Source organism: Crotalus tigris, unplaced genomic scaffold (assembly GCF_016545835.1).
Source record: "Crotalus tigris isolate CLP2741 ecotype Arizona unplaced genomic scaffold, ASM1654583v1 scf7180000017940.1788314, whole genome shotgun sequence".
Classification (NCBI taxonomy): Eukaryota; Metazoa; Chordata; class Lepidosauria; order Squamata; family Viperidae; genus Crotalus; species Crotalus tigris.
The window spans coordinates 86,840-114,603 of NW_024096732.1; the positions used below are offsets into that span (position 1 = coordinate 86,840).

The following is a 27,764-nucleotide window of genomic DNA, read 5'->3' on the forward strand; positions in this document are numbered from 1 at the left end:
CTTAGTGTATCCCACTATACTTCCCAAATGCACAATGTTTAAGTCTGCATCTACCATTCTGGATTACAGAATCTGGTCTCGGCTGCCCTTATAGCCACCAGGGTGGAAGAAGAAAATGGGTAACGAGGCAAGGTGGCTTCCCCCAAACCTTGTATTTTCTAGGAAAGCTGGAAGTCCTGTCCTTCTGCCAGGGCATTAAACGTTTCTTCTTAGGCATCTTCCACAGGAAAGAAGCATCGGCAGCCCTGTTTTTCCGACTTGGGACGTGACGGCCTCTGCTGCCATGTAGAGATGGTATCTGAAGCACCACAGAGCCTTGGAAGGTGCACCGCCGGCTTCTGACTAATAAAGGGCAGCTCAAGGCCCTGTCTGGCCTTTGGCCAAATCAGAAGCATAATGGTGGGCCAGACTGCCCCCTACCCACAAATCCCCAGCAGACTGTGGGTAGTCGATGTCATATCTAAGGGCCTCTCTCAGGCAAAGGTTTATTACTTCTGTCCAAAACACTCACCCCATTGACTTACCGTAAAGTTTAAGCCGTCTGCCCCGCACATGGATGGAGAGCTTCAGCTGTCCTGGAGCAGACAAGAAAGGCAATCGCAGAGTTGCTTGGTGACCCACTTTGGCACAGTCTCTCTCAATATTTCCCTCCTCCATCTGTGAAATGGAGCTGGGTCTCTTCCTCTCCCCCGTGACACTCTCCTCTCGCTTATTTACTTTAAACGTCTTTGGTTGTTCCCGCCAACTTGTGGCCCTAAGCAGCTGATAGCAAACTTAGCTTAGCTAACTTAGCAAACACTTGTTCAGCAACCATTCAAAGTTGCGACAGAACCAACGGTAAGCAAGATTGGTCCTTCAAACTGGATCTCCACCGGGTTGCTGGGAGAACCAGATTATCAGGGTTTTCTGAAAGGCTAACGAGGGCAGGGCGAACTGCCACGACTGCTTGTGGCTCTGTTGCACATGAGGAAGGCGCGAAGAAGAACCCCATGCCTCCACCTCCAGGAGTGGAGGGAGAGAAGGACACAATTTCGAGGGACAGATAGAAATGCTTTCTTGTGCTCTTGCAATACTGCACCACGAAACAGGGGCTAAATCACAACCACTGCCTCGCCCACCTCACCCCTTGGAGACTCACCAAATGTTGCCAGACAGCAAGGAAACTGCCAACGATTGGCACAGAGAGAGCCTCGGTGGGAATGCCTGGGCTCCATGGTTCCCTCAGCAACTTAACTGGCAGGGAGACCAGAGCCCAACAGAGGCAGCTTCCAACAACAGTTTTTCCTCCAGGCTGCTGGCCTGGCCCTCTAACCGCCACTATTTGAATAGGACTAAAGCCCTGGAAGCCCATTGGTGGATTTGAAAAGTAGATCTGCACCTGACGACAACAACGACGTTCCTTGGCTCAGACCCAACACGCCTGGTTGTCTCCAGCTACCCTCCCTGAACAACTTCACTCACGAGGCTCTCCTGGCCGGGCTGACTGGCTGCTCTCCCCCCAGGCTGGAAAGTGCCCTTCTGCAGATCTTTCTCCGCCTGGATGCCGCAGAGGGACATTTGCCTCCACGCATCCATGTACTGCATACAGTAGAAGTAAGCTTAGGCTTGGCACATAATCCGACCTTAAGGCCTGTTTGCTAAACCCTAAAGCTAAAACTAGTAATTCAAAACATGCAGAAGCTCAGCCTGACTCAGAAGATTTGACGTCAGATTGTTTTTCCCTCTATGCTAGCACTGCCTCCCCTCCTCGTGTCTCTGCATCTGGAGATGACTTATTCAGAGAGCTACCTTACTTTCCTTGACCAAGAGAGAATGCTTAATGTAGCATCTCTGCACTTACCCCTGTTTTTAACACAAGTCTGGCTGATCTTCCTGCGTCGTTTTAGGAAGAATGCCGGCAGCTTTTTTGGAGAAGTCTGTACTGGGGATGGGTTCCCACTCAGAAATCGCCCAGGAGCACAGCCTTTGACACTGACCCCGAATTCCATGCCTGCAACAAAAAGGAAATCCCCAAAAATCTGCTAGCTGGAAGCAGATGGGTGCCTATCAAGCCCTGGGTCTATCCCAGACTGGGGTCGGGTCCAAGGAGGAATGTCACTCCAGCCCCTTTTGAACTTACAGCACTTCTAATGAAGAGGCAAAATGGTTTGAAGTTGATTCAGATGGAAAAATTCACGCTGGCCTAATCCTGTACTTCAAAGGCCAGGGTGCAGCAATTCCTCGGGCATGGGAAAAGTATGACTGCGGCAACTGATTCGGACGATTCACTACTATTTTTAAAACACATTTTTATATTGCTTTGAATTGCTTTTTGCTGCTCGGAGTCATAGGCTGAGATGGGCAGCTAATATAAATAAATGTTAGGTAAATAAAGTGAGAGGGAAACCCTTTCCAACCATACCCCACAAAAAGCACGACCAAAGTGAGGCCGCTCCATTTGAAAGACTCTCCGTTCAAAAGGATACAGAACCAAACCTTCCCTCTGGCTCTGCCAAAGTTAATCAGTTGCCACAAGGCTTATCTTGCAAAAGAGCTTACAGTAATTTAATGAGTAACTTATCCTCTACAAAAATTTGGCGGCAAGGCATTTTTCCCAGCCGTATTTCCACTGGAACAAAGCCTGCCCCCTTACCATCTCTGGGAGCCCCCCGAGGTACGGCTGCCCCAAAATTCAGGAAGTGGCATATCCAGATGTGGTCTCTGAACACCACGGGGGCGGGGGGGGGGGGAGGTGCTCAGGCTCCCTCACTCAGCTCACAGGCCTCGTCCCTTTCAAAATCCACTGAAGCTGTGGCCATTGCTGCTTTGGCACACGGCTGGAGAAGCTTTCCTCTGTCTAACTTGAACAATGCTGCCAGCAGCACTGGAGATGAACAGAAAGCTAGATTTATTGTGAAGTGCCATTCCGGCATAGTTTTATAGAAGAAATACTGTTCACATTCAGAAGCCACAAGAGGAAGCTGCATCAAGGGTCTGAACAACCTCACTGTTCTAGAATATCAGATGCTTTCAGTGAGCGTGAATAAACCAAGCTTCTGAAGAGTCAAGAGACACACACTGAAGCACCAAACTCCCTCCCTGTCCCATCCCTGGCCTGTATTTTGTTCAGTCTTCTCCTGCCTGGGGCGAGAGACAGCACCCCTACGCACAGAACTTCTGACTTTCTCACCAGAAAGCCCAGCACTATCAATCTAGTGCAAGAGAGCGAATCCAGAGCTGCAGACAATTATTTATTCAAATTGTTACAGCCCACAAAGAAAAAAATGCACCAGTTGTTAAAGCTCAATCCTGATAAATGGAACATCTTTGCCCAAATCCTACCCTGGATCTTATGTATCTCCTAAATGAACAGCCTGGAATTCTTTTCATTTCCCAGTATCACGTGGGTTGTTCACACTGCAGAATAACACCTAGAGAGAGATTTAAATATTCCCAAACTGTTCTTCCTTCTTTTTCTGAAGATGTCCCAGGAGAACCACGCAACAAGCTGGGACTGTAAAGGAAAAGAGGAAAAGACGGGGCTCTCCTGACAACTTTGTGCCCAAAGACTTGGGAGAAATTGTGCACATTTTACTTAAAATGTTGGGGAAAACTAAACTTGGCTATTTCATAGATGTAATTAACCATGTTACCATATAAAAACATGAATTGGATCTTTACAACTTTTCTTGGCCCCATTTTTAAAAAGACAAGTAAGCAAATTGATTTCAGTGCTGACCTGGTCCTTCTCCCCAGAATGTAACTTGAAAACAAGGCAAAGATTGTATAAAGGAACAGCCGAGCACCCACCTTCAGGGAGGTCTGGAGAAAACTGCTTATGGAGGCCCAGTGGAGCTGCTGTGGAGGAAAGCTGGGCAGGGGGGAAGAACACAAGGAAGGTTAACCTCCAGAGGGAGGAGCCACACTCTCTTTTCCTTCAAAGTAGAGGGTTGCCAAGAGAACTCCACAAGCAACAACAAACTTTGCCCCAAAGAGCCAGTGTAGCAACAGAAATCCACTCTGCTGTGGTTAATTACTTCTCCTGGGTAGACAATTCTGGACTGTCAGTCTCTCACCCTCACCGCCTTCTCCGCGCAAGATCTCCCTGGCGAGGCCACAAACGCCGCCTTTGGGGCAGAATAGCCATTGTTTCATCCAGGGGGACGATCGAAGCCAGAAACACGGGGGATCTTGTCTCCACATAGCAAGAGTCGGGGGTTTCTTTAGATGTACTCACTGACAAAAAAACATTGTCTAAAATTATCTAGACCTCTGAACCACAATGAACCAAGAAGGAAAATTAAGAAAGAACCAACCTGAGTTTTATTTACAACAGGTAACCCAAAGCAGAGGATTGAGGAGAAGCAGGGCTTTGTTATTTGAAGGCTGTTGAGGAGAAGCTCAGGCACCAGCCAGGAGGCTGCCTTTTGCACGCAAGGCCAACGCCTTTGGGGGGGGGGGGAGGGCGTGGGGCAGAATCACTGGGCTCTATTTTCTCCCAAGAAGTCCTATTTATTAGGGGTGCTCCTATTTATAAGGGACACTAAATTATTTAGTTCATGAATCTGAAGCTCAGGGAGCTCTGAATATTAATTTCCAAGATCTATTCATTTCAAAGTAAACTAATTATTTTTTTAAAAAAACCCTTTCATCTTCCTCGCAAAAGAACCTCACTGCTCACGGAAGGGGAAAGGAATGCACGGTGGCCATCTCTGCTGCCTTTGGAAGGCCCCCTGGAGCCTGGACGCGACCTGGTTCTGCTCATTTTCGCAGCCGAGGAGCACTGCTTTTCTTCCGGGGCTTTTGTGTGACTCGGAGGCAATGTTGGGAAGGCAGACAAAGCGTTTGTATCTGCCACAGACTCGCTTCTGAGGCAGCCTCTGGCTTCTCTGGGAGGACCGTTGCCCAGGAAGACGGGTGTGGAGAGGGAATCCAGCCTCCCAGGAGAGCGTGTATCCACAAAATGGCCGAGCCCTCTTCCTTTTCACATCCCCGTCTGCTCCTTTAGCCGTCCTCTAGCAAACAGGAAGCCTGTGGCCTTTGAACTACCTTCCGTTTCAAAGCACAGCACCGAGCTGTCTTCCAGTGCGTCCGAATCCATGCGCTGCATATGCCCACTTGCAGCCCACGTTGTCCTTCCGGCCGTCCAGTGTCCCGCCTTTGGGTCATTAGGAAGAGCTGTTCTTTGGAGACAAGGCTCAGAGAGGCACAAAGTGGGGAAGCAGGAATTTTAATGGTCGTAACCTCAAGAGTGTGCTCCCCCTTTTTAAAATAGCAGGAACCCTCCCTGGAGTTGGCTACAGATTACCCAGTCCCCGCCTCCCTCCCCACCCCTTCTGGATTCAAGAGAAGCCCGGAGGGGAATTGGGGCTGTTCTCAAAGAGCAGGGGGGAGGGGGGAGGGGGGCCCGGGGGCCGCAGTGGAGCTAAGGTCTCGGAGGCTCCCCGAGAGTCTTCTTCGGGCCAAGCCTCCCTGCTGATGTCTGAAGCATCCCTCTCAGCCGGCGGCAGCCTGGCCTCCTTCCGACTTGCCAGATGCTTGCAATATTGCCTGTACCTGAACTCGGCTTTCGGCAGGCAGGAAGCAAAGGGATCGCAGCCTGAGTAAAACCAAGCCAAAACAGGGCAACGTCAGGAAAGAGAAGTTTTACAAAAGGCACCCCATGACTCCCACCTTCAGAGAGGCGAGAGGAAAAGAAATAAAGATTTTGCTCCTTTGCTCTACTGGCTGTGTATGACTTCCTTCTTGTCTGCAATAAAGAAGCCAAGCTAGCCAAGTTACCTCTGAGAGTCTATGGTCACGTAAGACCTTCCCTGAAGAAGAAGAAGAAGAGGAAGCATCTGCAGGCCAGAACTCACTGCAAAGCTCTGGTGCAAAGCCCAACCACTCAAGGCAGAGAAGGGCCGCTAGCCCGGCTGCCTTGTCACGACAGGCACGCTTGAAACAAGGACGGTCCCTGCGTATCTCAGGGCCCCCGAGAAGGAGCGAGACGAGGACAGAAAAGCCGAGGCACTCGCTGCATTGCACCGAGCCTCCAGGGAGACGGGGAATTTATCTGCGAAGCCACACCAACGGGCTCCAGCCCTGCTTGCAACGTGATCTTTGGTTGTACGCTGGATGCTGGTTAAAAGGCTTACTGTGCCCTTTTTAAACCTTTGGGATCACCGGCTCCCTTTCTTCTGCACCTGGCCACCATTTGGGGCATTTATTTTGTCCCTTTAGGAGCTATCAGGCCATTTTTACTGCGGTTACTTAGTACATAAAACATGCCAGCTCCAGAGCCATCTTTTCACCAAGTCAAATGGAAAAGGCCAAGCGAAGGCCCTTCCCAGCAACGGCCTTTTCTCCTGATCGTCTTCATACACCAAACAGAGAAACGTTGCGTTATTTGGCTCTGCTGCTGTTCCATGGGAAGCAGAGAAGAGTAGGAGGTCGTCCTCCTCCTGCAGCCTCCAAGGCTTCCCCTTCTCCCCCTGAATCGAAGGGAAGAACACAACCCCCTGCAACCATTCCGCCACTCCTTTCGGGCTACTCTCAAGATCAGCCCCGCAGCCCTCTTACCCCCAGCGTTCTTTACCTTGTCCAGGAGCAGGAGGAGGAGGAGGAGGAGGAGGAAACATGCCAGCATGTGGGACTCTCCCACCAATAAGCTGGTGGGAGCGCTTGCTGGCTCAAGGCGGGGGGGGGGGGAGATGGGGACACGCAAGGAGAGCAGCATGGGGGCTTCTGCTGGGGGTGAGCAAAGGGGAGCTGACAGAAAAGTAAATGCTGACTCTTCCCATCGCCTTGGCTCCTTAGGCTTCAACTACACCATAAGGCAGACCCCTGGAATAAAAGTCCACCACACTCACCCTCCATGCCCAGCCTTGCCGTATTGCTCTTATATTCCATAAATTTCACGCAAGATTTTCTCTTAGCAAAAATTCTTGGAGACGTCTGCAGCTTGCAATTCCCTGCAGCCTGAAGGAAAAACACGCACAAAATTAAACAGGGTATTTTCCCAAAATCACTCCTAAAATTTTTGGGGCCCACCAAAAGCAACAACAGAAAAGAATAAAAGAATCAAGAAAGAAACAGCTCAACAGTTAAACGACCTGAGTCTCCTGCGGAGAGCGGGAGAGGGAGAAAAGACCCCCTAGGTCCCCCTGGGCCAGGACTGGCTACCTCCAGAGGAAACACGCCCGCCCGTGCTGAGATAATGGAAGGGGGAGGGATTCCTTCCGGAGTGCCCTCTGCTTCCCTTCATTGCAGCACTTTCCTCCCGAGACTGTGGGATTCAATCCTGCACAATCAGCCACCCCCGAAGAGGCCACCGCTAGTCTCCATGGCAGGCCCCACCGCCTGTCCGTGGGGCTTCAGGCAACCAATTCTTGCTGTTCCCAGCATTTCCCAAAGCCCCAGAGCCCGGCCGGCTTCTCCCTCCACTCAGCCTCTGCCTAGGCCTTCCTTCTCCCTCTCAGTCAAGGATGCGGGAGCCCCACCTGGGCAGGCGAGGGGTGGAGAGGGGGAAATTGGTGACTCTGCACTGGAGGGTCAGCAGCACTTACAGGTTCTGGGGGCATCTGGCTGTGCTCAAGGAGGCCCCCTCCTTTCTCGTCTTGAGGGTTACCAGCATCCCCCAGCTGCTCCACCATCAGGCGCCTCAGGACCAGCGAGCCTGTGGCCGGTCAGAAGAGGCAAATCAGTCCTAGTTACATTCAGGTAGCCCTAAGGCCAGAATGGAAACAGGCAAACCTCCTGAGATGGTCGTGGGCCGGCGGCCTAGTCTTCTTCCAGAGTCTTTGTCTTTCACGGGGATCTAGAAGAGAGGGGGTGGAAAGGGAAGGAGGGAAAGACTGCAGCAGGAAACAATCCAGGAGAACCAGTCAGAAGGGCTTGCCTTCTCTCTCTCCAGGATTTCACTGGACTCCAGCCCCCAAACAAAGCAAGTACACGATCGAGGCAGAGCCACAAGTGGGCAAACTAAGAGAGCAAAGGCAGTCACTGATCACACCCAGCAAGAGGCCCCCAAAGCACCATGAAAGACCCGGTTCCTCTCCCAGGCTCAGTATGTGAGCGTTTAAAAATCAGATTCGGGCCAGGCAGTGAAAACATACGATTGCCAGCGCACCGCTGGGTCTTGCTTACCTTAGCTTCAGGTGGGTCAAAACTGGGCGCCTTCTGCACAATAAAGGGGGCTGCCAATGTCTCCTTGGTCTCCAGCAGTGCCTTTCCTCTTTTGCGCTCCCGAGTCACACCTTCCTCATTTTGTAGCAACAGACGCAGAGTGGGCACCGGGTGTTGCCTTGTCCTGAGGAGGCTGTCATCTGCATTTCTTTGATGGCCTACAGAACTACGGCAGAGCGTAAGTTCAGCTCCCCTCATTCCCAAATGTTCCCAGAAAAACCCAGTTAACAGAAGTGAGGCCATTTTTTCCTCCTTGCACCCAAGATGCACCTGTCTTTTTCTTAGAGCTTGGAGCAAGGTGGAAAGGGTGCAGCCCACCTTCTTCAACAGATACCGTTTTAGGCCACTTCCTCAACCCAGCTAGAATTCTTGTTGGGTAAGAGGATTAGCACTTGGGGAGTCCCGTGGAAATAGCATTTTAAAATGTTTAAGTTAAACCTTTAAAAGGGAACGCTTTCTCTGTTTTTCTTTTTTATACTCAGTTTTTTATCCAGTTCATATATGATTTTTTCCTATTCAGGTAGGTATGACTCTTATTTTCAATATCATTTTCGTTCAAGTATTACTACACTGGTTATCAGCATAACGGAAAAACTGTACCCTGATTTCACATGATAATAGTTTAATTTGTTGTTTAAAAATGAATTGTAGTAATGTTTAATATAACAGTAATTAATTAAGAGAGTGACTGGCCACCCAGCCGGCTTTCATGCCCAAGGAGGGACTAGAACTCCCTGTCTCCTGGTTTCGTGCCAGCACCTGAATCACAACACCAAACGTTTTCTACTGGTATTAAATAAATTTTTTTAAAAAAATAAAGGTTGCTTTTTAAAACTGACCTTGATTTATTGTTAGACTTTTGATTCCGCCTTAAATGACGAAAGTAAGGCTGACCCCCTGTAGGAACTGTATTTGACTTTTTTCTTTTCTGCAAAAAGAGACCATTCAAATCAGAAAGCAAAAAAAAAAAAAAAGTACCCCAAACACACCTGAATCCCACCCAGAGCTCTGCGCTTGCCTCTCCTGGGATCCAGGAATCGGCTGAGAGGGACGCCACAGAAGAGGCACCCTGAAGGGCCAGGCTGCGTATTCTCTTTCAGCTCTGCCATTCTACTCCGTGTTTGCTAATCTCCCTTGTCAAGACATTTCTGGAAGGAGGATCTCTTCCCTGTATCTCCTCCGCCTTTACCAGCAGCCCCCAAAAGCTTCCAGGCTTCAGCCCAGGAATGCCAGGAATGCCTCCCCCTGCTAGATTTCTCTCCTTCAGGCCAGGGGTAAAATAATGCGGGAGGAGCAGTCAATCAAGCCAACAAAAAGCAGCCCCCCTCTAGGGGCCACTCACAGTCCCCAGATGATCCTGGAGGGAGAGGAGGCTTTCCAAAGCAAGGTCCTTCACACATACTCTTTCTGGGGGCGCCTTTCTAAAAAAGAAAAAAAGGCCCAGTTGACTTCTTATACAGTGATTCAACACCAGTTTAAAAGAGAACTATTGCAATACTGAATACAAAACCACCTCTGCTGCCTCCTAATTCTCTCTAAGGAAGGAAAGAGCAGCAGACAAATTACTAGGCTGCCTTAATTAAAGCTGGGCTCTTCGCTAGCAAGCACCTCTCCTTCCCGTAAGAATACTTTGGAATTATTACCAAATGTTTTGCAAGGCAAGAACAGAATGAACCAGATATGCAGCGGCCAAGATGAGCGAGCAGAGGGAGGTCCTGCAGAGCGCAGCCACTGTTCACACCCAATCCCCAATGCAAGACGGCTAAGTTATATTTATGACATCACTTACACTCTCCCGTTTTCAGACTGCAGGAATCTGGGTCGCATGTCTGGAACCCACCGGACAATCGTGTTTCCACAGGCTGGCTGGGAACCCAGTCTGTGCACCACAAACTCAGCGAGATCGGTCACCTGCATCTACCACGGCCATGGGAAAAGGAACAACACTTTACTGCTTGGCAAAAGAAGAGCCGAGGATCCCAACAGGAACAAATGCTTGATTGTTCAAGGGTTAACAGTTCCAAGATCAGCTGTAGTTCCGGAAGGCACACAGGATTCTGCCTTTGGTTGCTCTCTAGGCTAACTGGTTAGCTGAGTGCCCCAAGAGACTGTTAATCAACAGTGAAAATAAGGTTTTGCTACTTGTCTACATTGTTTCATTAATGATTTAGAAGATTTCCGAGATAATAAGCTCTTCTTTACAAACCGCTATAGACACATGAGGAAAATATTTATTTACTACAAGTAGTCCTTGCTCAATTACAATAACTGGCACTCGCAACTCCACTTCTAAATGATGCTATCATAAGGTCCATCATCACATGACTATGCCAATTTAAAATGGCAGTTCTGGCAGTTCCAGCAGCGCAGAAGGGCAAAATATGCATCAGAACGCAGCATTGCAGGCAAACTCTGCCCACAGCCTGGAGTTTGACCCTGACGGGCTCGAGGCTGAACCAGCCTTCCATTCTTCCGAGGACCCAGATGGTTGGGGGTGATAGGCTGACTCTGTCAACCACCCAGAGAGGGCTATATGGGATGGTGCTGTTGCTATCAACCCTCACCTTAATGAACAGGACTCCCTGAGGGGCCACAATTGGCAAGGTTTCCTCTAATTTCATTGCAGGACATAGAGCATTTAGCTGCAATACTGAACACAGGATGCAAGAAACTTGAAGCAGTTGGGCACTGAGTATGGTCTGGGTGGAGCCTTCTTCAAGGCCCAAGAAAGCATATCCCTCCCCTTGCTTCCCCCCTTCCAAACAATCCATTGAATTCACTCACCTTCTCAGGCTGCCTCAAGCAGGTGAAACTTATTGGTGGGAAGTGGAGAGTCTGAGATGCCATTCTGGAGTTCAGACCTGGGAAAGGATTCCTTTCTGAACTGAAATGCACACGAAGGAGACACACAATGGAAGCCATGCAAAAGGCACGGAGCCTGCACAAGAATTCTGCCTTGTTTCTCCGTAGTTGCAGATGTGTGCAGAAACAGCTGTCCTGTTCTATTGACTAGATGGGTGCTGTGAAAGAAAATCTCACATAGGCTGGGGGGGGGGAGAGGGAGAGGGAGGTGGTGGTAGCTTTCTTACATAATGCTGCTCTATGCCTATCATCCCAGAAACACATGTAGAGGAAAACCAAACTTGCTGACCTCAATACCGAAATGGGGGGTATCCAACCATCATTCAGAGTAGAATTTGAAAAGCAATTTTTAGCTTCTTTGCTACTGGAAATTGTCTTGGAGCTGGAACCAAAACTTCCAACACATTTAACCCTTTCTCTCTGGGGATAATGGAGGGGAAGGTCAACAATCTTCAGGGTTGGCAGTTTGCCTGAAACAAGGAGAAAGCTAGGAAGACTTTGAAAAAAAAAAAAAACCAAACACAGTGGGGGTTTTCTTTCATGGCATTGGCTGATCTACTGTCAGCATAACAACAATGAATCCAATGCCACATTTGCTTAATGATATAACAATAAAGAGAAATGAGATTTCCATTTCATTCTTAATCTTTTCCATTCACATATCTTAAAGTATATTATTTAATATATCAAAAGATGATGATAGGAACACCTTACATTAAGAGTATCCATCTTAAGAAAATCTCCCCAAAATGTTTGAAATACAGATTGACCACTGCCCAAATGAAAATATTAATTTTCTTTTGGGCAGCGGTCAATCTGTATTTCAAACTGTTAACATCCTGCTTGTTCCAATTAAGCTTTTTTGGAATGGTTTTTAGTCAACACTAGCTATGAAACCTAGTGCGCTACTATGGCCAGAGCTAGATTTAGGAGAGCAACAATGGTCTGACAGCTGGATCAGCAAATTTCTAGTAGGTTGGACACATGATAAAGCATGCGCTGCAACATATTTTTGTACAAACTTTTCGTTTATGTTAGGGTTATGTTCCTCAAAACCTCATGTCAAACAAATTTGCCTAAAGAGAAATGCCAGACCTGTGGAAAAAATGCCAGCCACATCACCCACAGGTATATTTATGCTTACCTTTTATATAGCTCTTTCTTCTTCCATGGCCAGGAATGGAACCAAATGTCTATCAGTCAACTTTAGTGGCCTGGCACCTGATTTCTACAGAGCGCTTCTTACCTTCAAATGCTGGGGAATCTTTTCCAGGAATGATTATGTTCTTCAGCAAAATGTGAGGATGTCCACTTTCAATTCTCCGCATAGACTCCCAGCAGGGTGGATGCTGACAAGCGATCATATTGCAAATGGTTTCATCCCATTGACCACCTATATTGATTGTCCCCATTGCTGTCAGCAACCTTCTGCAATGTGGTGCAAAGAAGGACAAAACAAAGTGAAACAACTGCTGCGAAGTGGCAGATTATGAGATTAGTGTTCAGAAATTCCAATATCTTTCTGAAAACCACCACAGTTGCTCTTCCCTTCCAAATATAATCCAGTGTTGACTGACTGCTCACAAAGTTCATTTTGTGCTTTGAAGATGCTCAGCTGGCATCTCTCTCTGCAAGGTTACTGCACAGGCAGCAAAAAAGGGTTTTCACTTTGAGAGCAGGCAACTAAATTTCATTTTTGATGTGTGCCATTGTGCTCACAGTAAAAAAATGACAATAAAAGGTATCTTATCTTTATTTTGATCGGACCTCTTGGATGACCCTTGTAGCGGGTGCCTTTTAAACTGTGATAGGAAAGGCAGCACCAGGATATGAAGAGCCGCGGTAACTTTAGATCCTGACCTAAATTATTGCACATGTTGTCTAAGCACACATGGGGGGGGGACACGCTTCCCCTTTAGCTTCTTGGAAAAAGCCTCCTTCTTAGTGATAATTATCACAATTATTATTGTTGTGGCCATGGTCCAAGTGGAGGACCAGGCTACAAACCGGGAAGGCTGAGTTATCCTTTCGCCTCCGGGACAAAACCAGCCTGGGAATCTTGGCCCAGTCACTCCCTCAGCCCCAGGAAGGCGGCAAGGGCAACCAATTCCGAAAAACCTGGCCAAGAAACCCTCAGGGACGTGCTCGGGCCGTCTCCGAGGTCGGGACGCGACTGAAGAAAATAAGGGAGTTCGAGGCCTAGGCCCTCCGAGCCGACCCTCTGCCCAAAAGGCAGGCGTGGGGACCCTTCCCGCGACGCCAGCCCACCTGCCGGCTCACCTGCTTACGGTAAACTAGGCGCCGTCGTTAGGCAACGCGAAGCTGCTTTCATTTCCCAGGGTGCACTGCGCCGGAAAGAGGGCTCAGAGAGAGAGAGAGAAAGAGAGAGAGAGAGCGACGCCTTGCGCTTCGATGGCCCCGCAAATGGCGTCTCGCCCGTCCGGTTCCTTTCCTACTGCAGAGCCATTGTGGGGGGGGGAGGGCAAGCCAACCCAGCCCCGCAAATGGTTCCTCCCTCCCTCCGAGCGCGGTGCATGCTGGGCGAGGGGGCGCCGGCCACCGCTCTGGCTCCGCGCGACTTTCGAGCTCCCCGGCGGTGAGCGGCGGGCCGGGCCGGGCCGGGGGGGAGGCGGGCCGCTCGGCCTTCCGCTTCAGATGCCCCCCCCCGATCCTGGCCCGCGGAGGGCTGCCCGGGGAGAGGGGGGGTGCGGGGCGGGTGCCGAGGGGAAACGGGGAGAGGCCGCAATTTTCACCGGCCGCCCTCGCTCCCTCCAGGCGCGCAGGATGGCTGAGCGGCCGGAGGACCTGAACCTGCCCAACGCGGTCGTCACGCGGATCATCAAGGAGGCGGTGAGTGAGGGGGGCCCGGGGAGGGGGAGGGGGGAGGCCGGCGCGCCTCTGCCTGGCGGGGCTGGCCGGCCTTTCACCCGGCCCGGTTTCCTCCCCGCTCCCGCCGCTCAGCTCCCGGACGGCGTGAACGTCTCCAAAGAAGCGCGCAGCGCCATCTCCCGCGCCGCCAGCGTCTTCGTGCTGTACGCCACCTCGTGGTGAGTCCGAGGCCTCGGGCCGGCCGGGCAGGGCAGGGCAGGGCGGGCGGACGAAGCCCCGTGGCCCTTCGGGACCCCCCTTCGTCGGGTGCCGCCGCCTCCTCCTCCTCCTCCTTCCCGGGGAGCCGTCGCGCGTTTGCCGCACAGTGAAGAGGGAGGCGCTCCTGTAAGGAGACTTGCTGGAAGCACTTTGGTTTGCGAGGACCGCTTCTTCGATCGTCTGTTAATTCTGTGCAATGGAGATTTCCAGCTGGGTCTGAAAGCGTGGGAACCGCCTAGTTCGGCTTGTCCGATTTCCCTTCATCTAGTTTACCAAAACAGGTGGAAAACTTTCACGTATAACGGGGGATGTTTATCTGCTTTTGTCTTTTTAAATTAGCGCCAACAACTTCGCAAGGAAGGGGAAGAGGAAGACGCTGAATGCCGGAGATGTTATTTCTGCTATGGAAGAAATGGAATTCCAGCGATTTGTGGGACCGCTAAGGGAATCCTTAGAAGGCAAGTGCGCCTGGTTGCCTTTTCATCTGTGGCCCTCTTCGGCCTTCAGCACTCTCCACCTGACTCTCCTCCCTTCCCTTCATTTGCTTCTTTAACTAAAGCTTAAGTGCTCCAACACAGCACCCATCCATCTCCTGCTTTGGCATACAACGGTTTTTAACGCTGTGTGTTTTGGTTGGTCTTCTAGTTTACAGGAATGAGCAGAAGGGCAAAAGGGGAACATCAGAGCTCAAGAAAAAAGACAGAGAGAAGAAGGAAGATGCTGAAGACCCTGACAAGCATCGAGAAGAAGAAAATGAGGAGGGAGAGAGGATGGAGGAGGAAGAGGAGGAGGAAACGCAGCAGCAAAATGAGGTGGAGGAGGAGGAGGAGGAAGAGCAGCGGCAAAATGAAGAGGAAGAAAGGGAGAGCTGAGTTGTGGGGGGGGGAGGGGGCGGCAGTGAAGGGAGAAAGCCAATGGAAGGAAACACAACTGTCTTCTTGTATGCTGAAAATGGGTCAGCTGGTTCTGGGGGTACCTCAGGGACACTCCTGCCTGCCTCCCCTCACCAGGTGGAAGGAACGACTGGCATGCAGAGGCTCTGGGGGAGAGGAGCGCTGCTTATCTCTCCTTGCGCTGCTGGTGATGCTGATTTTGGCTTAAAGAGAGTCGGATTTTCTCCACACCCTCAATGTGTATTTCTTCAGCATTTAGTTGAATGGGGTTTAATTAAAAGTCATATTTGCAGAACTGCTTTCTCTCTTGACTGATTTATGCTCTGCTGAGCAGGAGAAATTTTATTTCTGGGCATTTTATTTTTGTCTATTTTGTTATGATAAAAAATGGGCAGAGAAAGAAAAGTTCTTCCAGTTTGTTCCTCTTCCATTCACATAAAAAGGACGAAAGTTTAGAAAATCCTGCCTTGCTGACTTCCGGATGCTGCCTCCCATCACCAAATCTCTTTTCAGACAGTTCTTCCTGCTGGCCTTGCATTTGCAGTCCCCACTCCAGTTGTGGAGCAAAATATCCTTAAGCTAGCATAGGCGCTTGCGGCTAAAAAGCAAGGCCTAAGGTACAATTTATATTTGCAATGTTGACAAGAGGCAAAAAGGAGCCGATTGCCCTCTTGAGAATCATCAAAAACAGCTGCTGGAGTCCTTGGGGGGGGGGGGGCACCAGTCGAAATGGTTCAGCAGGCCGTCGCCTCTGATTCCAGAGTATTATCTGAGCCAAATTCGCACCCATCTCTCCTCTGGCCCAGGAACCTCCTTGGCTCCCCAAAGTAGGAGTCACCCTTCACTCCCACACGGCAGAGTTCATGGACCCTGCAAGTGGAAGAAGTAGTATTGGGGGTCCCTAAGGCTAGCGGGGTCATCACCAATCCAGCTGGCCCTTCTGGGCTTTGGGTTTCCAGCTGTTCTGGCTGTAGAACTGGGAGAACCAGCGCCGGTGCCTCAGGATGGCGGCATCTTCCTTCACCAACAGCGGCTTGGAGAGGAACCTCTTGTTATTCCAGATCATCATGTCCCGCTCAAACTGGTTCAGGAGGAAGACAGGAAGACAAAGGGTCAGGAGGCAGCAAAAGAACAAAACCTTTTGCCTAATCCATGGAACAATATAAGAAAAACCATAAAATATAAGATACCCGCTGTGTTTTTGTTCAACCCTTGGGCAAGGAGAGGGTGAATCTTTGAATCTTTCACCACAAAGGCTGTAATTTTGCGATTGCTGCTTTAAGCCATTTCATCTATTTTATTTACTGAGTTAATAAACAGGCAGTGTCCCAGTCACAAGGTAATCTGCAGCAACTTGGGCCCCTCCCCCATGTTTTGCAAAAGGTTCAAATCCACATTTCTGCTCTAAAATGTAGCTGTAGAAATATGAAATACATTCAGTCTCTGCTCTGCAAAGGGATGTTGGAAGCCCAATTATTTTGGGGTGCAGAATTACCTAGATCCTTGTCACACACACCCCCCCCAACAGCTGCACTCCCCTGTCCCTCACTCAGCAGCCCTGAGGGGCCAGGAGGTCACATGGACTGAGTTTCCCCCAGGACCACCGCCTGCAGCTCCTCTCACCTGGACCCCCTCAGCCCATAGCACCAGCTTGGCAAGGAAGGATGGTATGTTGCGCGGGTAGTAGATCTGGTGGACCACATGCTGAAGAAGCGGCTCTAGAGGTGTGACAGTCTGAATGATCATCCCCTTGCCCAGGAAAGCGTGACTGAGGGCCATGATGACCAACCCAGGACCAACCTGAACAGCAGAAGACACAACCATCCCAGTAAGAGTCCATTTTTTCCCTTCAAATTGATTTCAGACCAGATACAGATTAAGCAAAAAACCCAACAAACCCAAAGTGATTATTATGCTGCCTTTCTCACTTTCTTGGCGAGAGGCAACCAACTCAGAATCACAGTAATCAATGCAGTCCTTGACTTGGGGCAAACGCTGGAAGGAGAGGAGCTCGTACCTGCCTGGCTGAAACATGCAGATCTAGGGAGGTGATGGGCTTGCCAAAGAGCAGCACGTGGTGGGTCAGAATCATGACCGAACAGTGTCCATTGGGCTCTGGCTCGGGCTGCCACTCTGCCTGGGAAACAAGCACTTCATTGAGTGGAAACGCTCCTGCTTTGGCGCCAAAGCCTCTGCCAGCCCTGCTTAGAAGCAGCCCAAATGGGCAGCCCCCCCCCCGCCTTTCTTTAACCAGCCTTATGCACGTTTACAGCAGGAGGAAATGGACACTTCGAGCACCCAAAAGGAACCAAAATAAACTTCCCCTCCCCATACGTGTTGCAAACAGTCTGGGTGGGGCGGAGGGGGTTGCCAAGAGGAGCTTTTTCACTCCTGCGGCCTCTGTTGACAATGAAGGCCTGATCTAGTGCTACCCACCACCGAATCTCTTCCAATAGGACAGAGGAGGGGGTCTCCACACCTGTCCTCCTTCGCTTAGTAGCTAAGGCTTTTTGCACGTGTTTAACGCTGGCCTTCCAAACATAGGAACGGGCGCAGCTTTACCCAATCCTCCCTTGTGTTGATGTTTAAGTTGCAGCGCAGCCTCCATGACTTTCACAGAGGGAACCAGCCCACCAAGATTGGGACCAGTTGCCGGCTGCTGACCTCGTGGCGGATGGCATTTCTGAAGCTGCCCCAGGCAAATCTACTCCCGCAGGGGTGCCTTACCTCCCAGGTGTGCCTGAAAAATGCCCAGCGGTGGTTGTTTGTGAAGCGCAGGTCATTTCCACTCATGACCGAGGGACTATGGAGAAAGGAAAGGTGGGCTGCATCGGCGGCATTCTCTGGAATTTCCTGCCCGGGAGGGAAAAGAAACATTTGCCTACCAAGCCTGGGCCCTGCTTGGCAAGAGACAAAGCAGAAGCACGTCTTTCCCCAAGTACCAAAAGAGGCACTCAGACTGCAAAGCGATGGCCGATTCTAGCTGAGAACCAAATGAGAAGGCCCATTTACAGCCGGCTGTTATTTCCAGCCAGTTGCTGTGTGAGCCTCTCTGCATTCCGCCACTTCTCCCACTCTCCCTATCCTGAATCCCCAATCCCCAGGTTCGGTTTGAAAAGGCACCACCGCTGCCCTTCCTCAGCGGTGCAAACCACCTCGATGTGCACGCTGACAAAGTGCTCGGTTCCAGCCCGGAAGGCCCAGTTGGGCGATGATGCCTCTTCCTGCTCGCTGACTTGCCATGCTGGGCTTGTGCTATCACAATGATACCACACCAGGATCATGTTGTTCACTTCACACGATGGCCAAACTTTGGTTGTTGCAAATTCAGGCACTAGGAGATATAGAGCCCGAGAAAGTAAGACAGGGATGGGGGCCTGCTTATGGACTGTCAGATTTCCCATTATCGATGCATACAAACTAATTTCTCCCCTGGAAAGTCAAAATGAGAAGCTGTACGCTGCCTACGCCCCCCTCCCCCCAAAGCAGACAAAGGCCCTCCCTGATGTTCAGGAAAACTCAGTTGCAACACCAGGGAAACGCTAAGTCAGCCATGTCTAGCCTAAACCGCTCACCCCACACAGAAAAGGCCACCCCCTCACCTTTTTTGGCATATGGGATCTTGGTGCAGCTCCCATCCTTCCCAGAGAACATCCAGCCATGGAAGGGGCACTCGATGCAGTTGCCCACCACACGGCCACCGATTGCGAGGTTGGCCCCGAGGTGTGGGCAGTAAGCGTCCAGAACATACACGTTCCCATCCAAACCTCGAAACACAGCAAACTGTTCCCCTGTGTGTGTGAAGAGAATGATAAAATTAAGCTTTTCTCTCTTTGCTAGGAAGAACACAGCATCTATTCCACAAAGCGGGTTAGGATCACACCTGTTTTACTAATCACTGAGATGGGCCTGCACATCCTTTACAAAATTCACAGTAGGTACCAGCTTAGAGATGGTGGTGGAAAGGAAGCCTGGGCACCGTAATCCATGGGTGGGAGGCTGAGCTCACAGGCAGATTGGAAAGGCATTTGCTGCTGATGCATGGAAGGCCACTTTTGACAGCAAGCAGTGGCTCTCCAGAGCCTCAAGAGGGACAGGAGGAAGAGAGGAACCTTCTCTTTGCCTGACCCAGGGTCAGTTTCAATTGCAGAGTGTGAAACTGGGTGGTACACTTGCTTAGGAGCATGAACAGGCCTCCCGACTCCTTCACGGAGTTGAAAAAAGACGGCACGACTCACTTATTAGAAGAAGATCCAGGGGTCCCAATTACTGCAGAAAAGGTTGGCAATGCCCCCTGCCCAGATTGGAGTTGACACTGCAAGGTGTGTGGCACAGAGCTGAGAAATTCTGGCTGTGGGCCCACCCATCTGCTTTGGGAGTTCTTGTGCTCTTGACAATGAGCGAGATTCTCAAAGAGACTCTTCAGCCAGAGCAAGCTCAGCTGTCCGGGAGTCCCAAAGAGGCTGGCAACCTGATACAAAGTGGGAAGGGTGTGACAGTTCCAGCACATTTAGCCCAGGTTGCCCTACCTAAGGAAACACCTACTACTGTAGGGCCCAGTTTTAGGCAAAACGCAACAACAAGAATAAGCGGAGAGGCCCTTTGTTCTGTTTGGCCTCCAACCTGCTTTTCTTGCTCTGCTCCACGGGGGGGGGGGGGGGGGGGAGGGGGGATTGGAGAAAGGGACACAAGAGGTCGCTACACCAGTTCGGTGTCCTAGGGAAGGTGCCAGCCTGGAAACCACTGTGAGGCCTGCCTTAGGCAGGAGAGCCGGCTGGGCGACTTTGAGCCAGCCATTCTCTCTTGGCTCAACTCAGCTCACAGGGCTGTTTCTGTGGGCAAAACAGGAGGGGGAAGAAGCGCTCCTGTATTCACCACTTTGAGTTGTATATGAAAAAGAACAAAGGGCAGAATAAAAAAAAATCACCCTGAGAACCTGTCAGCTCCTTTGCCTCTGGCCTTCTTTTTTACCAACCAGAGGAGGTGGAAGATCAAGAATTCTAAGTACTGTTTGCAAACATGGCTGATTAATTTCCAAAATCACATGAAGTCTACCAACTGGCCTTGTCTGAGTCCCAAAGCATCTTTAACAATGTTGGGTTCTGCCTAGACAAATCAGTTTGGGGATTACATTTGAGAGCATGTAAAGCGATGGATCAGGAAACAATAGATTTCTGGATGACTTTACTGTGCTAAGAGAGAAAACCTGCAGGAAAATTTGAGCTATTGCAGAGAGGTTCGTTGTGGTGCAGGAACGGAAGCAGGAGATGGTGAGGTCTAGTGCTGCCTTAGCCACGAAAGCCGGCTGGGTGACCATGAGCCCATGAGCCTCTCTCTCAGCCAGACCACCTCAAAGGGTTGTTTTGTGGGAGGAAGGAGTATTAGGTATTTGCCACCTTGGATTATTTGCAAAGGCAGGATATATTATTATTAATCTTACATGTAAGATAAGCTCTTACTCAAAAGAAGTAAATTAAAATATTACAATATCTCTCAGAGCCCGCCTGGTGCCAAGAGGGATGTTATTAGGCAGGTGTTAAACCGGCCTCAGGCACGAGAGAGTTTCCCCTCCTCTGACGGGCAGGTTAAAGCAAGTTGGAGAGATATTGGTGGGTGATTAAAAGATTTAGCCTGGCTTGAACTGGCTCAACCTCTCCACATCTAGAAGCTTCCTCTCTGTCACTTGCCCTATCTTCAGCCTTGGAAATACACTTGGGGGGGGGGGCTGTGTGGAATTCTTCTAATTTACAATCTCAACTGAGCCCAAAATTTCTGTTGTTAAGCGAGACATTTGTTAAGTGAGTTTTTCCCCATTTTATGACCTTCCTTGCTACAGTTGTTAAGTCAATCACTGCAGTTGAACATTAGTAACCCGGTTCTTAAGTGAATCTCGCTTCCCCATTGACTTTGCTTGTTAGAAGGTCGCAAAAGGGGATTACGTGATCCTGGGACACAGCAACGGCCGTAAGCATGAACCAGTTGCCGAGCGTTTGAATTTTGATCACATGGCCTTGGGGAAGCTTCTAAGGTCGTAACTGAAAAACAGTCATAAATCACTTTTTTCAGTGCCATTGTAACCCTGAACGGTCACTAAATGAACTGTTGTAAGTCAAGGACCACCTGTACTCTGGTGCAAAGGGCGTAGCCACCTTTATGAAGGAGCACAAAATAACTGAACCGCCTCCCGACAGAAGCCCAAAGGGGAGAGCACGTTAAAAAGGGGAGGGGTGACGTTTATGGCAGCAGCCATGTACACCGCCCAGGCTCACTCCGCTCAAGTAAGCACATGTACAGAAGGTAGTGATTAGGATCTACCCCAAGTTTGGTGTTACCTGATAAAAGATCTAACTTTTTTTAAAATGAATATAAACCGTGGTTATTATTAATTTGGGCTTGGGAAAGAATGCAAACTTGTGTACGCAGAAACTCTTCATCCACAATCCCACATCTTGAGTGAACTCCCAAACGGGCACATTCCATCTCCATCTGAATTAAAACAGTGAAGAACCAGGATGAGGACAACTGATCCCAGAGAAACTCCATCTAGGGGGTTGGCACACATTCAGCGGCACCCCACCAACCAGCTAAGCATTCACGTCCATGGACCCACGCGTTCCGAGTACAGCCGCAGCCACCCTAGAGGCTGAAAAATATAGCTCAAGGACAAAAATAATTTTTCCAAATCCGCAGAACATTAGTGATTTCTCAATTCGTCAGCTACGCCCAATTTATTACCATTTTGGCTTGTTGCACAATGAGTCTGATGTTTAGCCTGGATTCAGTATTTTTATTCACTTATTGGTTCCTTCCTAAGAATATTATTAGGTGGCAAATATACTGAATCTCCCTGCCCTCGATTTCCCTTCCCCCCCCAAAAAAAACCCCAACTCTGAGACAAGTCGGGCCGAGAGAGCCCAGTGGCCGGTCGCTTGCCGACTTTCTCCCCATCTGCTGATCTCTAGGCCAGCACCTTCCCTCCCGCACCCCTGCTGGCACTTCTGGAGTCCCCCCCCCCCGGTTTAAAAAGCCCAGCTGGACCAAGGCAGGAAGGCCGACAGGGAGAGCAAGCGGGGCGGACGGGGGGAGTCAGTCTTGCCCGTTAAGGGGTGCAGCTCCCCAATCCTCGGAGCTACCCTAGCCGGACAGTCGGGAGCTCTGCGTCTGCTCCGAGACCCCACCGGCTCCAGTCCCCCGTTTCAGCTGGGCGGGAAAGGGTTTCCCCTGCCGTTTGGGCTACTCGCGGGGCGCTCGCTCCACCGCGTGCCGGTCCGCGCCTGCCCGCCCGCCTCCCTCCCTCCCTCCCGCTTCCGAGCGCCGCCGGAGCGCCCAGCGACTCACCCAGCGCGGCCACGTTGCGCACTTCCCCGCGGGCCAGCTCGGCTGAGCCCAGGAGCCGGAACCAGCCATTGGGGTAAGAGGGCAGCAGCTGGCCGGCGCTCCGGTTCTTGCGCGTCCGGCCGGCGCTCTGCGCGCGGCTCCAGCCGGGCTCCGTCAGGTAGCCCACCTGGTCAAGCGAGCGAATCAGCCGCTTGGGCCGCAGCGCCAGCCAAGCCAAGCCGCCGCCGGCCGCGGCCACCAGCAGCAGGGGCGGCGGCAGCAGCAGCAGCAGCAGCAAGAGCGGCGGCGGCGGCGGCGGCGGCAGGAGGAGGAGGAGGGCGGCCACAACGCCCACCAGGAGCGCCACCAGCCTCAGCCTCATCCTGGCTTGTCCGACCGCAGCGCGTCCTCGCGCCTCTTATAGCTCGGGCCGGGTCGGGGGCGGCCCGTCTCAGCCACTTCCCAGCCCAGGCGCACGGGAATGACCCCTCGAGCGCCTCCTCCCCGGCCCGGCCTCCTCGGTTGTCCCTCCGGCGCGAACCCGCAACCCGCAAGGAGTGGGCGGCTAAACGCGCCGGTGGAACTCTCCGCCACTGGCAGCTGTAGCAGAGCGCAGCCCAGGCCCTCTTGCAGCAGGGGCCCCGTCGAGCCGTCCAGCCAAACGAGGCCAGGAGCACACGGGGGTGGCCGTCGGCGATCAGCGCTCTTGTCGGGTCAGGGAAGGACTGGCAATGCTAGAAAAGGTGGCCCTGCCTTCTGTCAGTTACCGTTGGGGTCCCCTCTCCACCCCCCCAATTTCTGCAGAGGAAGTTTCAGCGGCTAAGTTGGAGCTGCCCCTCCCCAGCCAGGTGGCCTCCCCCCCCTCCCGCCGCCTAGAGATAGGGAGGAAAACGGTGGGGAGGTGAAGGGAGAATGCCTGCCCCCCCCCAAGTCTCTCCTGCTTAGGAGAAGAGGGGAGGCCTCCCACCGAATCCGCCTGGGGCACAGAATCTCAGAGGACACAGGCCACGAAGGCAGCCTCTGAGCAAGCTCTGCCCGCTGCAGACTCCTGCCTGCCCTGGCATAAGTGGGTGGGCGAAGCGACTCCATTTGGCATTTCAGCCTGGTCCTTGGCCCGCTTCCTCTGAGGAACTGCCTGGCTTCTCCAGAAGGTCCTGGGGCGGACAGAGGTTGCCTCCTTTGCTGAGGGGACCTGACTGCCCTCGATTCTCCTGGCCCCCCTTTCAACACAGCAAGAGGTGTTGCTTGTGCCACAGACACACACACACCCTCCCACGTTTGCTTTAGGGTTGTTATTGTTATTTTCCTTCCTGTTCTCAAAGCATATTTGGAAGATGTGGAATACGAACATAATGAAGTGTTTCTATAGCAACGTGCACTTTTTAAAGACGTCACCAGGAATGGTTTGCATTGCTGGATTCTGGGGCTGCTGGAGACAGAGAAAAATTCAGTTCTTTTGTTCTGAACAAGGAGGGTCGGCTTCATCTTTATCGAGATTTGTGGGTGCCAAAGTGAAGATGCATATAGGAATTCATGTCCACCCATCACTTTAGCAGCATTTGCCATTTTCTGTACTGAATGCCTGCCTGCCTCTCTGCTTCTTCACAAAACCTTTAATTTGCTAGTGGCAATAAGAGCTGTTAAGAGGAAAGTGGTGCATTTTTGAAGGCGTTTTAAATGAGAATAAATAGGGAACCAGCATTTGTTACCACCAGAAGCGAGAGGCTGTCCAGTTTAGGTGCTTCCACTAAGGAGGGAGAGGCTGCCCTCGTTTTGTTTGACAGCCACCGGACGGTTCCTAAGCAGCCACTTAGGAATAGCTCTGCTATTTGGGGAATTGTGCAGTGGCTCTTGTAGGGATCAGCATCGGGAAAGTCCCATTGCACAGTCTGGAGGAGAGTGGCCAGGTAGAGCAACACTTGGACCACTGCCCGGTCTGTACTGGCCACCAGGGACACTCCTGCCCACCATTCTATCACTGCAGGGAAGTCTCCTTCCCCCCCCCCTTAGCAGGGGGGCTTAGAGCCTCAAGGGGTTTCACAGTCCCCTCTCCTGGGAAAGGAAGGAGACCTATGTTGTCCACTTGGTTCCCAGCTCACATGTGCACATCTCCCCAAATTGCCCAGCTGTTCTGTCCAATGTCTTTCTCCCCCCTCCCCCCCTCAGATTGGTGAGCTGCCCACCTGTTTGCCATCCTCTTTGGCTTTACTAGATCCTCTCCCTTCCTCCACAGCCAGTCTATTCAGCCCTCCTTCCTTTCTCCTCCCTCCACATCCCTCCTTCCTTCAGTTGGGCTGCACCCCCACCAGCTGAAGCATCTCCCTCTCGCCTAAAAACAGGTCACCCGCTTTCGGGACTGTTGGCTCGGGAAAGCTGAGAACCAGGGAGGTGTCCTTGGAGCTGGGGGGAGAGGGAAGCTGCAGAAAGGGAGGATGGACTTCCATCCTTGGGTGGGGAGAGGGGGGCTGCCTTAGGTGGCTCTTTCCTCGCAGAAGCCCCGAGGTGACCACCCACCCACCCTCACTTCCTTTCTCTTCTATTCAGATTCGGGGGCGGCGCGGGGGGGCTATCATCCAGAAGCCGCTGGCGCGGAAAGTGGGGGTGGGGGATCCCTCAGGAGCCGGGGGTTTGACCGTGCGGGGGCTGGCTTTCCGGGGCCCCTCCCTCGCTCGCCCCCCTCGCCCCCGCCCCGAGTCGACGTGCCGCGGCTGCCGCAGTGGCAGGTTGGCGGAGCCGCCGGGCGCCTCTCCCGCGCGCCCGACCGACCGCAGGGAATTCAGCACCGCGGAGAGCGGCTCGCCTGGAGCGCGGGGCGCCATGCGGCTGCTGCTGCTGGCCGTGCTGCTCTGGTTCTCGGTGGCCCGCGCGGGCTGCGAGCCCAAGATCATCAACATCGGAGCCGTGCTGAGCACCAAGAAGCACGAGCAGGTCTTCCGCGACGCCATCAGCCAGGCCAACAAGCGGCACGGCACCTGGAAGATCCAGCTCAACGCCACCTCCGTCACCCACAAGCCCAACGCCATCCAGATGGCTCTCTCTGTCTGCGAGGACCTCATCTCCAGCCAGGTAGGCGCGGGTCCGGTCCCCTCCCAGGGCTCAGCCACCCTCCTCTTGCCGCCCCTCCCTCCCCTTCTCCCCCAGGAATCCGCCCCTCCCTCCCCTTCCACAGGCGGGCAAGCAAGGGAGAGGGAGCAATACCTCGGAGCCTCAGGAGCCAAGGGGCGCGGGGGGGGGGCTGCTGGCGGCGGCAGTGGGACCCTTTCCAGAAAGCATCCCAAAGCCCCTTCCCTCCTCCTCTGCCCCACCCCAGGATGAGCTGTGTGGGCATAACAGGGGAAACGGGGGAGGGGATCAATCTGGCTCACATAATGCGCCAAGGCGGGCACGGGCATGACAATGTGCTTGCATCTGGGGGCGGCTCTTGCACAGCTGAGGGGGACGGAAATGGCATGGAAACCACCAAACGGGAAGGGAAAAGCGCTTTGCCCGCCACCCCCACTTGCTTCGTGGCATCACTCGGGAGCAAGCGCTCCCCCCAATCAAAAAGTCTTCCCCCCCCCCAGGCCTCCCTGCATTCTTGAACCTGGTGTGCACACCCAACCCAAAGCAGTTGGCCTTCTGTGGGCACAAACACAAGCTTTCTCACAAACAAGGAGGACCGAAAAATTACACATGCACATCCCTTAAAGGTTTTCAGGTGGACAGTTTTCCCTCTTAGAAAATTTAGCCCAGAAATTTAACACTGGATTAAAAATTAAGGGGACACGAAATGTGTCCTCAAGGCCAATAGGCTTTCTTCTTAGAGAGGAGGACGGGGACCTTGTTCCAGGAAACTGTCCTCGGGCCAACTGCCTCCATAAGCTTGCTTGCCCCCCCCTTTGCTGGAAAAGAGGGGAGAGGCAATTGGGTGCAGTTCTGGAAGCCCCTCCACCCCGAAAACAGCAGATTAACTGGACAGTCAACTGCCTGCCTGCCTTGAATCCCAGGGTACCCCAACCCGCCTCTCTCTTGCCCCAGGGTCTCTCTGCCTCTTTTCTTCTCCAAAAGCTAAGGGCCGCTTTGCTTCCATGGACCCTGAACACGCTTGTAACCGCCAAAGAAGCCCAGCCAGCAGGCCAGGAAAGGCCCTCCCAGAGAGCCCAGGAGGGATCTAGCAGAAGCCCTCTGTGGAGCCAGGATCCAACACGGAGCAGAAAGACCAGGAGGGCTCAGATGCCATCACTGAGGATCTGACAAGCCAGACACCACGGAAGGGCTCAAAGAAGCAGTTCTGCTGAAATGAAGGTCCTCGCCTCACAGCTGAACAACCAAACGGCGGCAAAGGGGCAAACTCTAAAAATATATAGGCCGGGCTAAAGAAGTTCCTCTTCCCGCAGAGCGAAGTTTGCCCGAGGAGAGGAGGAGGAGGAATTCCCAAAGGAAAAGGCCATCAGCAGAGCCGCCTCTGCCTGCCCATGTTCTGGGCAGGATGCCTGTGGAGGCCGGTTGCTAGGGAACGCAAGTGGGAGCAGCAGACCCCCCCCCCTTCTGCTCCTGAGCTCCTCACAGGCCCCTAGTCGGAAGGGCTGATTCGGTGGGCCTGAAATGAAGGGCGGAAGGACGACCGCAGCAGCCGCAGACGGAGGCAATGGGAAAGCCAGGAAGGGAGCAGGCAGGGCGAAGAAGCGGGACTTATGACTGCAGCAGGCACTGCCTTTGGGGAGGGCTTGGGCACTGCTCAGCCCCCATCTGGCCTCCTGCAGCCGGCCCCCTCCCCTTTTTTACAGGGAAGGGGGGGGGGAAATGAGCAGAGCCGTTGCTCTTCCCTCCAACACAGGAAGACTCAGATCAAAGGCTTTCCTATAGTCCTGCAATCTGCCTATGGGCTGGATACACGAGTGGTTTAACTTGGTCAATAGTCCTTGCGATGATCACGGGTAGCTTTAAACCTAATTTATGTATTGTGCTAATCGGGGACTATTTTCAAAATTGGTTCCCCAAAGCAGCTGGATAGTGTACATCACAGAAAGAAAAAATCTGCATACATTTGTTAATTCGGCCCATTGCAAATCAAGGGGACCGTGCTGGATGGTCAGGCAAACGCTAACCGTTACCCACAGGCTCCATGGATTTGAACAGCCCTTCCCTTTGGGTTGGGGCCAATTTTTTCCCCCAGAGAAGAAAGGCCAGCCCTCACTCTCATGCTTGCATTGCCTGCTCCCCTTGCAACTCCCCCCTCCCCCTCCCTCTCCCTCTCTTTTCCAGAATCTCAGCTGACTCTTTCACCTGAAACAGCCCTCGGAGAGAAATTATACTTCCATACTAAATGTGCAGTTAAATAAATCACATTATCCAGCATGTCTGTTCCATAGGGACTCCTTTTGACCTTGCAAATGCCTTGGAAAGATTCATGCAAGTCGGCAGAAGCCAAACAGCCCCAGGAAAGCTGAGGCTTGTCTTGCAGGGCAGTTTGCAATCCGG

The 27,764-nt window shown here is 52.1% G+C and overlaps 5 protein-coding genes across 40 annotated transcripts in view; 2 read left to right on the top strand and 3 right to left on the bottom strand.

Moving 5' to 3' along the window:
* The window catches only part of RGS3 (regulator of G protein signaling 3), a 33,438-nt gene extending 26,565 nt beyond the window's left edge, over positions 1-6,873 (bottom strand). For 2 of the 14 annotated variants that reach the window (XM_039344879.1, XM_039344881.1), the window contains exons 1-4: positions 5,029-5,315; positions 3,790-3,850; positions 1,841-1,990; positions 525-575 (exon numbers count right to left, since the gene is read on the bottom strand). In XM_039344879.1, the coding sequence (XP_039200813.1) occupies positions 525-575; positions 1,841-1,990; positions 3,790-3,850; positions 5,029-5,148 (382 nt within the window). In that variant the 5' untranslated portion in view covers positions 5,149-5,315. Of the gene's footprint in view, positions 1-524; positions 576-1,840; positions 5,317-6,830 lie in introns of those variants that run through there. The other 12 variants (XM_039344890.1, XM_039344893.1, XM_039344889.1 and 9 more) reach the window with 11 other exon arrangements.
* Positions 6,874-6,901: 28 nt separating this feature from the next.
* On the bottom strand, positions 6,902-13,444 carry CUNH9orf43 (chromosome unknown C9orf43 homolog). The gene is made up of 10 exons (XM_039344935.1): positions 13,288-13,444; positions 12,254-12,435; positions 11,297-11,477; positions 10,930-11,029; positions 9,935-10,062; positions 9,488-9,566; positions 8,985-9,073; positions 8,107-8,311; positions 7,527-7,777; positions 6,902-6,939 (listed from the first exon to the last, which is right to left on the bottom strand). The coding sequence occupies exons 2-9, from the start codon at positions 12,417-12,419 to the stop codon at positions 7,667-7,669; spliced, it is 1,059 nt and encodes a 352-aa protein (XP_039200869.1). The 5' UTR covers positions 12,420-12,435; positions 13,288-13,444; the 3' UTR covers positions 6,902-6,939; positions 7,527-7,666.
* A 25-nt stretch (positions 13,445-13,469) lies between these two features.
* On the top strand, positions 13,470-15,282 carry POLE3 (DNA polymerase epsilon 3, accessory subunit). Of its 2 annotated transcripts, XM_039344953.1 has the most exons (5): positions 13,470-13,603; positions 13,783-13,857; positions 13,969-14,054; positions 14,434-14,552; positions 14,740-15,282. In XM_039344953.1, the coding sequence occupies exons 2-5, from the start codon at positions 13,792-13,794 to the stop codon at positions 14,964-14,966; spliced, it is 498 nt and encodes a 165-aa protein (XP_039200887.1). In that variant the 5' UTR covers positions 13,470-13,603; positions 13,783-13,791; the 3' UTR covers positions 14,967-15,282. The 2 variants fall into 2 exon arrangements, with proteins under 2 accessions (XP_039200887.1, XP_039200886.1); XM_039344952.1 differs by lacking the exon at positions 13,470-13,603 and having other exon boundaries at positions 13,700-13,857.
* Positions 15,283-15,327: 45 nt separating this feature from the next.
* The window catches only part of LOC120308615 (cholesterol 7-desaturase nvd-like), a 31,779-nt gene continuing 19,342 nt past the window's right edge, over positions 15,328-27,764 (bottom strand). For 4 of the 7 annotated variants that reach the window (XM_039344929.1, XM_039344930.1, XM_039344928.1 and 1 more), the window contains 6 exons: positions 18,590-18,778; positions 18,143-18,321; positions 17,715-17,840; positions 17,005-17,124; positions 16,611-16,787; positions 15,328-16,068 (listed from right to left, as the gene is read on the bottom strand). In XM_039344929.1, the coding sequence (XP_039200863.1) occupies positions 15,907-16,068; positions 16,611-16,787; positions 17,005-17,124; positions 17,715-17,840; positions 18,143-18,321; positions 18,590-18,778 (953 nt within the window). In that variant the 3' untranslated portion in view covers positions 15,328-15,906. Of the gene's footprint in view, positions 16,069-16,610; positions 16,788-17,004; positions 17,125-17,714; positions 17,841-18,142; positions 18,324-18,589; positions 18,779-22,325; positions 23,062-27,764 lie in introns of those variants that run through there. The other 3 variants (XM_039344926.1, XM_039344932.1, XM_039344927.1) reach the window with 3 other exon arrangements.
* Positions 24,982-27,764, top strand: part of GRIN1 (glutamate ionotropic receptor NMDA type subunit 1) — a 28,655-nt gene continuing 25,872 nt past the window's right edge. For 14 of the 16 annotated variants that reach the window (XR_005556885.1, XR_005556886.1, XR_005556887.1 and 11 more), the window contains exon 1: positions 25,122-25,370. Coding sequence is in view for 13 of the 16 variants with exons in the window: in XM_039344907.1 (XP_039200841.1) it covers positions 25,122-25,370 (249 nt within the window). In the remaining 3 variants the exon portion in view is untranslated. Of the gene's footprint in view, positions 25,371-27,764 lie in introns of all 16 variants that reach the window. The other 2 variants (XM_039344898.1, XM_039344902.1) reach the window with 1 other exon arrangement.